The sequence below is a fragment of the Scyliorhinus torazame genome, chromosome 4 (assembly GCF_047496885.1).
Source record: "Scyliorhinus torazame isolate Kashiwa2021f chromosome 4, sScyTor2.1, whole genome shotgun sequence".
NCBI classification, from domain to species: domain Eukaryota; kingdom Metazoa; phylum Chordata; class Chondrichthyes; order Carcharhiniformes; family Scyliorhinidae; genus Scyliorhinus; species Scyliorhinus torazame.
Genome location: NC_092710.1, coordinates 194,482,794 through 194,495,780, shown reverse-complemented (window position 1 = coordinate 194,495,780; position 12,987 = coordinate 194,482,794). Strand labels below are relative to the sequence as shown.

General features: G+C 45.1%; 1 protein-coding gene across 1 annotated transcript in view; it reads left to right on the top strand.

Moving 5' to 3' along the window:
* LOC140410672 (tyrosine-protein kinase Src42A) overlaps window positions 1-12,987 on the top strand; it is a 105,033-nt gene that overhangs the window by 28,720 nt on the left and 63,326 nt on the right. The window contains exon 2 of the mRNA XM_072499053.1: window positions 10,660-10,781. Within this exon, the coding sequence (XP_072355154.1) occupies window positions 10,660-10,781 (122 nt within the window). The remainder of the gene's footprint in view (window positions 1-10,659; window positions 10,782-12,987) is intronic.

The window sequence follows — 12,987 nt, the reverse complement described above, 5'->3', positions numbered from 1 at the left end:
GGGTTCTCTACTCCCGCTGCTTGTCAATAGAATTTCCCTTTGAAACCATCCCACGTCACTAGGAAACCCGGAACCAGAGAATCCCGCCACCAGTGAATGGCCAGAGACCTCTACGTTTAAAATGCTTATCCTAACATTTAAATCCTTAAATCCATTCATGATTTCATTGTTCCCCATCTCCCTACCCTCCAGCCGAACAACATTCTTCCCAAATAAACTGTTTCTTTGACTCCAAAACCCAATCTCCTTCCATTTCTTCCACGACTGACAATTGCGCCATAGCTATCTGGGCCCCACAACATCAATGGTAGAGCAAAGGGAGGGAGATGTGCAAGATGCTTGAAGGATAATGTTTGGGGGACAGGAGCTGAAAGAGAGAGAAATTGGGAGGGGTGAGGTCACAGAGGAATTTAAAGGTCAGCATGAGAGTTTTAAATTTCAGAAAAAGAGTGATGTTTAAATGTGATGGTGCAGATTAGATGATCAAGCTAAATTTTAGATAAGCACAAAGAGAGAAGGATGGGTCAGCCAGCAGAGCATTGGAGATGACAAACCCATGGTTGAGATCGGTCCAGAGACAACATTTATGCAAATAAATGCTCTGGAGAATATAAGGTGTTAGAAACTGAGCTTAGAGCTAAATGAGATGCTGAAAACTGCCTGGTTCAGTACAATGCAGTACCCAGGAAGGAGAATTGATTCAATAGCAAGATGATGAATTGTGTGGTGGGGCTAATGATATGGCTTCAGTATTCACAATGATTAAATGGTTTCATCTAGTCTGGCGTTGTATTGCTAAGCATGTATATATTATCAAATAGAACAGGATGTCATCAATCAAGTGACAAAGAGGTTGGAATGTGGTAGTAGACTAAGCCAAGTAAGATTTCTTAAGCAATCAGTCTCTTTGGGGCCCACTCGCTAATGAGTATGATTGCCCACCTAAGAAACTCCTTGCATTGCCGATGAACCCAATCCTAGAGCTGCATCTTCGGCCGTACACTTAGCAGGTGTTTCTGGGAGGTGGGATCAGTCCTTTGACTATAGATCGTTGGTATTCCTTTCTCAGGCTCCTTTTCCAGGCCTCCTCTTGTCATCAGGCGACCATGAAGAATTGTGTGCGTTCAATCAGCGGATTCCTCCAGGTAGATCTATTCTGAGCAAGGGTCTCCCAGGTGTTGACATCTATGTTGCATTTCTTGAGGTCAGCTTTCAGGATGTCTTTGAAGCACTTCCTTTGTCCTCCTCTTGTACACGAGCCTTGCTTGAACTGGACAAAGAAGCTTTGCTTTGGCAGTCAGAACTCTGACATCCTAAACACATGGCCGGCCTAATGGAATTGGTTTCAGATTACCATGCCTTGATTCTGGTGCTCTCGGTTCCTTCAAGGATGCTGATGTTAGTACACCTGTCTTCTTTATGTCCATCAAACACCACCTGAAGTAGCAGAAGATGAAGAAAAGCTCAGAAAAAAGATCAACGTTGAGCGGCTTCAAGAGCCAAGCATGCAAGTGAATTTCCAAAAAATTGTCTTCTCTAGAATCTTCAAAACGTCCATTCTAATGTAATGGAGGAAAACTAGAAAGAGCTGAAGACAGCCATCATCTCAAGCTGTGAAGAAACCATCAGCTACAAGACCAGGAAAGAAACAAGACTGGTTCAACAAGAATGACTACGCCATCCAAGACCTCATCAACAAGAAGAGCAATCTGTGTATGCTACTATAATCTTAGACTAAATAACTCACAATATGGTTTACCAGTCCTACCTGAGTGAATGGTGAGTTTGTGTTTGAAGGCTAGATGGAAACACAACAGGTTTACTGTCAGAACATGTCTGACAACACAGTGGAGGGCTCATGATAGATTGTGGAGAGTAAGATCTGGGGATCATCAGTGTACATGTAGAAGTTAACTGTATATTTAAGGATGTAGTCACCAAGGGGGAGGACATGTTTGATGAGGAAAAAGGGCAATGTTTAGATCCATGGAGGATTATCGAGGTAATGAAGTGGGAATGAGGAGATAAACTATTGGTTGAGATGCTCTAGCTATGGTCAGATAGTTAAAAGTGAAATAAGACAAAGGCAATCTCAAGCAGAATCTTGAACAAAAGATATTTGCAAAGTATGGTGGGGTCAATCGTGTATAAACTGCAGAGAAGCTGAGCACCATTAGGAAGGATATAGCTGTACAATCACAGTCACTGAGATGCAACTCAATCCTTTGTTTAAGGTTATTTTAGCACTGAAAGAGAAGCACAGACCAGTTTGGAGGGCTCAGACAGAGAGCTGCAGTAACGATGGGCATGGGCCTGTTAGGTACTGTTTTCCTCTTCTTCAAAAGTGCCATCATAAACTTCTCCTCTGAAAAATAAGTCTTGATCTCTCTACCCTTGCAAATTATCACCCCTCAGGCCTCCTTTTTTCCTTCAAAGCCTTTGAATGTGTTGTTCCTCCCAAACTCATGCCCATCTTTTTGCCATTCCACGTTCTAATCCTTCCAATCAGGATTCAGTCTCCACCACAGTACAAGGCTAAAGCCTTATTAAAGTCACAAGTGGTATTTTTGTGACTGTGACAAAGGCAAATATCCCTCCCGTTCGTCTGTAATTGTCTGCAGTCTTTGACATGGTTGACCATGCCTACCTGCATAATGCCTCTCTTCTGTATTCCAACTGGGTGGAACTGCATTCGCCTGGTTCCATTCTTATCTATTGAATTGTAGCCAGAGAATCACCTGCAATGGCCTCTCTTCCCATTATTATGGGCCAGGGTTTAGAGAACACTAAAATATATCGTGGAGTTCACCTGACCCACAACTGTTTATAGATTTTGGTTAGGAGGAGCACATGGGTCCAATTTCCAAGGGTTATGCAACAGAGACCTTAAGTATTATTAAACAAAACAATGTTTATTCTATGAATCCAATTAACATTTTATAAACACACAGTAAAGATCTTATCAACTACCAACACAAATACCCCCCCCCCCAAAGATACAGTACTCCATAGATAACCCTTAGTAACTTTCCTAACAACATCCATAAGCCAAACACCCTCTTTTCCTACAAAACAATAGGTTTGCATTCCTTACAGAAACAGGTATTACTGTGTAGTTATCACGTGGTCTGGAGACATTCTTTAGCATGCAGAGAGAGAGACCAAAATACACCTTCTTCATTTGAATGCAGCTTCCCAACTGAAAACGAAATTTTTAAAAAACCTCAGAGCCACAAAGCAGCTTCCAGCTCAAAACAAAAGTAAAAGGCAGAAACACAGCCCAGCTCCACCCACACAATAACATCACTGCAGCCATTTGATAAAACACCCTTTTCTTAAAGGGACCCTCACATGACACCATTCTCACACCATTATCACCAGGATCCCTGAGGCAATTCACAACACCCACAACCAAAGAATGCTTGGTTTCTAACCCGCTAATAACGGTGTCCACTTTAAACTCCGCCATCAATTTTCCAGCAGATTTTGGCCCAGTAATGTTTAGAATACATATCATTGACTTACCTTCCTGTTACAGATAGAAGAGACAGGCAGCCTGCCTGATTTCCTCTTACCACCTCCGAACGCAGAAGGTGTTTTGAATTTGTTTTTAAAAGAATATGCAGTAGTATGTTTTCCCAATCCCGCGGGTTTACTATTCCAATTTTACTAATAATCCACAGCAAACTTGAGTGAGGATTAACTCCGAAGGTTAGTTTATTTTTCACATTCAAACTCTAGAAAAAGGAATGTGAGCAACTTCCCACTCCAGACATATACACACGCATGCATGCCACATGCGCACATGCACACATAGACACGTACACATAGACAAACGCACACACACAGTAAAAATGCAGGAGGAGGGAGAGTAAAAAGAAGTATTCCAGCACAAGGACAATAGCAAAAATGATTATCAGTTCACCTGAGTTTCAGAGTCCAACGTTAGAGTCCAAGGGGTTTTTGCCTCATGATAGGGTTCAGTTCTGAGGAGTTACTGGTTGGTTAAACAATATGAAAATCATTGAAACAAACAATGCCACTGAATGATGAGCTTTCTGTGTTTGCACCGCTTCGCAGGCGTTGATTAGTTTAGTAGGCCACAAACCAGTCCGAGCCGAGTTGGTGAAAAACAACTAAGGTTTACTGCAGAACAATTATATTTACAATATACAACAGATCCCAGCTGGGTCTGTCCTGTCAGCTTCATACTTGGCTGACTCTATATAAAACTCAACCATGAATGTCCTTGGCCCCACCCACTTAGCGGAGCAGCTCGTACTCGGCGAGACTCATGGGGATACTGATTGTTCCAATGCCGTGAGTCTCGTGCGGGTTATAACATCCCCCCCCCCCCCCCCGCACCCCCCCCCCCCCCCCCCCCCCCCCCCCAAGTCCGAATACTCTTCTGGCGACTGTGGAGGAGAAGGGCGACGGACTCTCTTCGTCCGTCGCTTGTAGTGCTGGGTCTGGCGGTGTATATCTGGACGGAAAACGCTGCTTCTGTTTGGAACGTCGTGGTGGAGTTACTATCCAAGGCTGCTGCACTGCGTGCTCCCCGTCAGAGAGTTTCCATGTCTGAGTTTCCATGTCAGAATCCATGTGCGGGTTTCTCCTTCCCGCCGCACCAGGGGTAAGATTCTCCGACCCCCCACCGGGTCGGAGAATCGCTGGGGGCTGGCGTGAATCCCGCCCCCGCCAGTTGCTGAATTCTCCGGTACCGGCAATTTGGCGGGGGCGGGAATCGCGCCGCGCCGGTTGGCAGGCCCCTCCCGCGATTCTCCGGCCCGTATGGGCCGAAGGCCCGCCGCTAAAATGCCTGTCCCGCCGGCGTAGATTAAACCACCTACCTTACCGGCGGGACAAAGCGGCACGGGCGGGCTCCGGGGTCCTGTGGGGGACGCAGGGCGATCTGGCCCCGCGGGGTGCCCCCACAGTGGCCTGGCCCATGATCGGGGCCCACCGATCTGCGGGCGGGCCTGTGCCGTGGGGGCACTCTTTCCCTTCCGTCTTCGCCACGGTCTCCACCATGGCGGAGGCGGAAGAGACTCCCTCCACTGCGCATGCGCGGGAATGCCGTCAGCGGCCGCTAACGCTCCCGCGCATGCGCCGCCCGGAGATGCCATTTCCGCGCCAGCTGGAGGGGCACCAAAGGCCTTTTCCGCCAGCTGGCGGGGTGGAACTTCGTCAGGCGCGGGCCTCGCCCCTTAAGGTTGGGGCTCGGCCCCAAAGATGCGGAGCATTCCGCACCTTTGGGGCGGCGTGATGCCCGACTGATTTGCGCCGTTTTGGGCACCAGTCGGCGGACATCGCGCCGTTTCCGGAGAATTTCGCCCCAGATTTCTGATTCAGCACACCTTCGGGATTCTCCCTTTCGCCAGTTGGTCAATGGGGTTTCCCATTGTGGGGCAGCCCCACGTCGTCGGGAAACCCCTGGGCTGCCGGCAAAACGGAGAATCCCGCCGGCAGAGAATCCAGCCCCATATCTATGACATTTCTCATTTTGGCACCTTGACCCTCTTGGGTCCTGGTGACAGATTCTGTTTGACTGTAATTTTCCTCTCCCGAGGAACTTTTTGTAAGACTGATCTCCTGGATCTTATGAGATCGACATGTTTTTTCATGACATGACCCTGTGCCTGAACTTGATATGAAATCGTCCTGTCTGGCGGACGATTGTTCCTGAGATCCACTGGGTGCCGCCTGCAAAGTTTTGAACAAAGACTGCGTCACTTGGTACAAACGGTTGGGACGGTTTTCGCCTAACAGTCCAATGCCCTTGCTGCTCCTAGCTGCAGCGAACTTTCCCGTCAATGTATGAGAAAGCAAGACTGAGGTGACCCTGAAGTCTCCCACCAATTAACAATCCAGCCAGTGCTATCCCGGTCATGGCATGTTGAGTGGTCCTATAACAGAAGAAGAATCTGGCCATTCTTGTGTCCAGTGACCCAAAGCCTGTTTTTTCAGCCTTTGTTTGAATGTTGGAACCGCCCCTTCTGCCAGCCCATTGGAAGTTGGATGATATGGGGCCATACGGATGTACCATATCCCGTTCGCGTTCATGAATACTACAAATTCTACATTTGCGAAGGGCGTCCTGTTGTCTGTAACCAACGCCTCTGGGATACTGTGTGTACTGAAAGACATGCGCAACTTCTCAATGGCCACCTTCAAGGTGGTCAACGACATTCCATGGACTTCCAACCGCTTAGAGTAGGCATCTATGATGAGTAAGAACGTCGAGCTTTGAAAGGTGCCGGCAAAGCTGGTGTGTGATCACACCCATGGTCCCCCAGCTATGGCCAGGGGTGGAATCGCATGACAGTTGGAAGTTTTGGTTGAACCTGGCAAATGCTGCACTGCTGGACCACCTGTTCTATATCGAGGCCCAGCCACCACACATAGCTGCGGGTGAGCATTTTTATTTCGGACACGTCTGGATGTCCATTATGCCGATCCCTCAATATTGAGTCTTGGCCCTTGCCCAGGACAATGACGCGTGCCCCCCAGAAAGAGATTCAGTCTTCTACATGAAGCTGACATTTTCATCGAGAATGCCTGTAACTCACTTGGCAGGCATCCAAGCTAATTCCCATACAGGGCTATGACAGACTTTCGAAAGGACAGGATCTGTTTGTGTTCACTCAAGGATTTGCGATGTTGCAACAGTCCATAAAATTGGGCGTAGCCACTACCTCATCAGTCCTGTGAGGAGAAAGAGGTCACGTCAGCAACGGCAGTCAGCTTAACGCATCCTTGTTTGTGATCTGGGTACCTAGATGATAATGAGTATTGTTATGGGCCAGGGTTTAGAGAACCCCAAAGTGTATCATGGAGTTCACCTGACCCACAACTTTTAATAGATTGCGGTATGGGGAGCACACGGCCCACTCTACAGGTGTGGAGCAGCAGACATCTAACAGTATTTGTTCAAGCAAGACAATGTTTATTCTATGAACTGAAGTTAACCTTTTTAAAACATGCAGTGAACATCTTAGCAACCATCAATTCAAATACAACCCCCAAAGAATACAACACTAAGTAATCCTTAATAAATTCCCAAACAACATCCAGAAGACAAAAGGCCTTTTTAACACAGAGATCAGGTTTAAATTCTCTAATGAGAGCAGTTGTCTCTTTGAAATCATCCAAATGAACACTCTTTAGCTTGTAGAGAGATCCATGCACATCTGCTGGCTTTCACTGCAGCTCTTCTCTCTGAAAACAAAACTAAAACCTCACTCTACAGCAGCCTTCTCAAAAACGAAAGTAAAGCAGACAGACAGCCCAGCTCCACCTACTCTCTGACATCACTGCAGTAATAAACACCCATTTCTTAAAGGTACACTTACATGACAGTATTCATATGCAGCCAGCAGGAGGGCCCAATGTTGCATGCTAGCGGAGGCGATGGGTGGAATCGCTTTGTCTTCTTTCGAAAGACACAGCAATGGCTTGTGATCCATGATGATCGTGAACTGTCAACTGTAGACATACTGATGGAATTTCTTCACGGCAAAAGCGACTGCCAGACTCTCTTTCTCAATTTGCACATAATTACGCTCAGTCATGGTCAGTGTCCATGAGGCGAAAGAGATCAGCCATCTTCCATGTGGCATGATAAAACAACGCGAATGCCATGCGGTAATGCATCACACGTGACTATTTGTTGTTTGGTGGGATCATGTGTTAATAAACCTGAGGAAGTCAATTACTTTTTTTTCTCGTGTAAATGCTTCTTGCTGTTGGTTTTACCATGCCCATTCCTGGTTCTTCTTTAAGAGGAGGCAGAGAGGGGCTAGGATGGTTGTGATGCCGGGGATGAACGTTCGTTAATCGTTCACCAATCTCCAAAAAAAAGCAACTCCATGTTAATTCCAGCTTTAGGAGCTCGCTGAATTGCCCGTACCTTCTCCGCGACAGGGTGTAATCCCTCATGGTCCCCTTGATAGCCCAGGTACCCTACTTCCCTCGCACAGAATACGCATTTTTCTCTTCGCAGGCGAACACATGTCTCTGAGAAATGATGGAGGACCTCGTCCAAATTACGTAAATGTTCCTGTCAAGTCGCCCCTGTGACCAACAAGTCGCCCAGATACACTGCCACTTGTGGCAATCCCCTCAATATGTTTTCATTACCATCCGAAAAATGATAAGAAGTCTTACAACACCAGATTAAAGTCCTGCAGGTTTATTTGGAATCATGAGCTTTCGGAGCGTAGCTCCTTCATCAGGTGAAAAATGGCGCAGTCTGACGACACTCCACTATGCGTGCTTATAGTGACAAATTTACCTGAAGCAGGGTCCAATTCTAACTGCAAGCTGTTATAGGCCAGGGTTTAGAGAACACCAAAGTTTATCATGGAGTTCACCTGACCCACAACTTTTAATAGATTTTGGTTTGGGGAGTACAAGGGCCCACTTTACAGATGTGATGCAACAGAGATCTAAAGTATTTTAAAAAGAAAACAATGTTTATTCTATGAATCCCGTTAACATTTTATAAACTCACAGTAAACATCTTACCAACTACCAACACTGATGACCCCCCAAAAAGATACAGTACTCTATTGGTAACCCTGAGAAACTTTCCTAACAACATCCATAAGCCAAAACGCTTTTTAACAAAAGACAGTAGGTTTGAATTCTCTACAGAGAACAGTTATCACTTTTAAATTATCAAGTGATCTGAACACCTTGTTTAACATACAGAGAGAGGGACCAGTATACATCTGCTTGGTTTGAATGCAGCTCTCCAACTGAAAGCAAAACTAAAACACGGAGCCAAAAACAGCTCCCAGCTCAAAACTAAAGTAAAAAGCAGAATCACATTGCAGCTCCACCCATACAATGACATCACTGCAGCCATTTGATAAAACACCCTTTTCTTAAAGGGACTCTCACATGACAAAGTACGTATGGCTCATTTCCTAGAGTGTTTACCTCCATCCGCTGAATCTCTTGCATTCCTGATGCAGCGCTTTCGCAACTAAGGTTTATTGCAGAGCAGTTATATTTACAATATACAAAAGAGCCCAGCCAGGTCTGTCCTGTCAGTTCCATACCTGGCCAACTTTATATACAACTCAATCATGAATGTCCTCAAGCTCCCCGCCCACTTAGCGGGGGAGCTAGTACACGCGAGACTCGCGGGGAGACTGATTGCTTCATCCCCATAGGTCTCATGCTGGTTATAACAAACTAGATATTTAAAATAAATCAGGTTTTGTGGAGTTTAGACTGCGTACCCAGCTCAGATGCTGGAGTTCTGTCCAGTTGATGATAATATAGCAGCCAGACTGTGAGGCCAAACACTGCAATATTAAAACTGTCCAAAAGGCCAGAGTTTTGGGTCATGTCAAATTAATGGTTCATTGAGACTTAACAATTAGTGTCCATGCGCTTGGTCAAAATTCCATTGTTCCTTCTTAAGAGGGCGACGAATTGGCTAATAGCAACTCTTCCCTTATAAAGAGTTTAAATCTTTCTCTTTTTGATTTTATTAGGATGGGGGAGTCAGTTTGTCTGCACTTCCTCGGGTTCTGTTGATTACGGGTTTGTACAATGAAGTGTGAAATTCCAGAAAGTGAAAAAAATAATTATTTTGTTCTTGAAACTGCTGAGGGGAGCTCCCAAACCGAGGGCTAACCCTGTGATCAGGTGACTTGCAGCATCCATCTTAATTTTCCTTGTTTAGCAGGAAATAGATCAATTTTTTAAAAGTAGCAATAAAGATAAAGTTTTGAATATAAAATGTTGGGTTCCTTTCCATGACATGGGACCCCAACGCTGTCTAAATGTAGCAATCATGATGCAAAGAGATTATAAATAAAATAGTATTATCAAAAGTGTGCGTATCACCTGCAGAACATGTATTAATAATATTTGTAGGAGACAATCTGATTTTGCTTAATTACCTGGCCATGGGACATCTGTGAAAATAGGGACAAGTGTGCTTTACAGCAGATGATTCTGGAAAGATATTCATAGCTGCAATGGTGGCACTGTAATAAAAGTAAAGTCACCATAGTCCCAGATGACCATAGGCTACCTCCCCCTTTGAGGTGGTGATTTAACCTGAGGATCACCACACCGCAGGCGAGGGGCAAGATTAGAAGGCAGGGCCTTCATGAATAACCTCAATCAGTACAGGAATTGAACCCATGCTGTTGGCCTTGCTCTGCATCACGAACCAGCTGTCCAGTCAACTGAGCTAAGCCAGCCCCCAATGGCATTATAGTACTGTGGTTATCGCTGCAGCCTCACAGCGCCAGGCACACGGGTTTGATTCTGGACTTAAGTGACTCTTTGTGGGGAGATTGCACGCTCTCCCTGTTTCTGCACGGGATCCCCCCAAGTGTTCTGGTTTCCTCCCACAGTACAAAGGCATGTAGGTTAAGTGGGTTGGCCATAATGAATTGGCGGGATTACGAGATCCAGGAGGGAGTAGCCTAGGTAGAGTGCTCTGTCGCCGGGTTGGTGCAAACTCAATGGGCCAAATGGCCTCCTTCAGCACTGTCGGGAATCTATGGATTATTCTCTGGAATTCTACTGAAGGCTGCCACCTTTTCCCATCTGAAATAACCCGGGAGGTTGTCTTCTCTGAATTTTAATGATGATTTTAGTAGAAAACTAAGTATAACACTGTTAATCCTTCAGGTGGTTCTTTGGCAGTATGCTTCATATGGATGTAAAGAGATGTCTGCTGAGAGATGAAAACCAAAATGGGTCTTTCGTTGTTTGGCAGAATAAGGAAATGAATGACAATTATTTCCTATCAGGTATGTTGATTATATTCATGGCTGCAGTTTGATGTTTGAGAAAAGCAGCCATTCATTATTGAGGGTTAGTTCACAATGGCCTGCCTGTTATAAGGAGAAGATGACATTTAGAATATTATAATGATGCTAAGGTCAATGACCATTTATGGATCAACATAGAATCTTTGACCTGTCAACTAGGAAGCTCAAACGTTTTGATCAAAGTCTCAAGTTAAATTTGAATTTGAGCATCCACTGGTTTGAGTAGGAAGTTTGCTGGTTTGCGACCGACCCCAACAATACACCCAGTAAGGCATTGCTGAAATAAGGCTTAGCTGTTGTCCATGATGGGACAGGAAACCTGGAAGTAAAAGTATACCCCTGCTCTCAGTATGAAATTAAAATAAGGCCCAGTGTCTTCAAAATGGAGCATCTGAACATCTTAAAAGTGCATGTGCACGCTTGTGCTTGTTTGTGAGTATTTGTGTCATGTCACATCCCCCTCCACTTCCCTTGAATTTGAATCTTTTCAACTATTGTTCATCCATAATATCATCCTGTTTCCGTAAGTGGTCCACATCCAAAACACTGCGTGTGATTCTCCCTCTTGCAGACTAAGTGCTGGCAGAAACCAGAGTGATTCCGGCTGGCGCTGGGAGTGATACTGAGTTGCCATTCCATGGCACCAGGAGATTGTTTTTCACAGGATCGGGATTCTCGTGTCATTCCATGGTGCACAGTAAACCTTTTAAAGAGGATCAGGGTTTTCATTGGAAATGAGAGGGTGAGGCTAAACCTCTCTGACAGGTCCTGCTGCTCAGAGATCAGGACACACTTTTTAAAGGGTGCCCCATTCACAGAATACTGTTACAGCACCTCACGGATTGCTGGCAAGCCTCCCCTCCACCCATCAACCTCCCACCCTCTGTCCCCACTTCCAGCACCCCCCTCAGTCCCTCCCTTCAGCCCCCATTAAATCCCCTTTTCAGGCCCCTTGACAGTGTTAACCTTGCATCTTGCACTCCAAGGGGTAGAAAGGGTTGAGCACTCTCTCTACACTTGCCTTCAGAGTGTCAGGGGAGTCATTCATTGTCGGTGGGGTTGGTACGGGGTTAGGTTTGGGCTGGAAAGGTGCAGGGCTCTCAGTCAGAGCACTGGTCTTTCTATATCATTCGTGCACTGATATCTGCAGAGAATAAAAATACACTTCCTAAACCCCAGGAAACTCAAAATCCACTTAAACAAACAGTTCAATGGTAAATAAACAGCAAATCCGAACTGTAACACATAGTGAGATTGAGCTCTGCTTCAGGGTGGCCTCCTAGTGAAGCATGCCTAATCCATGACAAAACTCTCAATAAGTTGCAAGCTTACTCAGGGGAGCCCTAAGGATGCCTTGTCACAGTAAGGAAATTTGCTTTGGGGCTGATGGAACATTCTTCAGGCTAAATAATTGGTGATTTATCTTGCAAAAGATTAATTTCTGATTGACCTGAAGGTGCATGTTTCTGACATCAACTGATAAACACAAATAAAATTACTTATTTCCCCAGCACTGTCATATTTCACCTTGTTGATTTGACACATCAGTAAAACATTATATTTTAATGTACCTACTATTATGGGCTGAAAATTACGTGCCCCCAGCGGTTACGTTTCCTGCATGGATAAGGGGCACATAAACTACTTTCTCACCATCCCGGAGCTTACACCCATTATATGGGCTCAGGCAGGTGCCAAAATTGGCAGCCTGCAGCTTGCGTACCATATTTAAATGAATAATTAAGAGTCAATTCGGCTTGCTTTCAATGCCCCTGAAAATACACTGCCCACGCCATAATACATTTGGCAGTATGACAGAGGGAATCAGATAAAAATTTCTGTAAAAACAATAAACTACTTTAGAATTATGTTCTGTCCCTCTGCTGAGGCATTCTGCTATTTTATTTCTCTTTTTGCTCCAGCTAGCTATGTTTTGCCCTTGTAGTTTTGTAGATATATACTGTAGATAAGGCCACTGCTTTGCAGTTTTTTCAATTATGGAAGTGGATTCCCAAAAAAGTTAACGTATGAATATCTTATGCAATGAAAATAGAATTTGTTTTATTAAGTCACCATAAACCAATAGCCTTGAATATATCCCTTGGATTTCTTTCCTGATGAACCACCTTGAATTGAATTTCCTAGTGGCTGTCACTAAATTTCATTCTCAGCAGCTGTGAAGTAG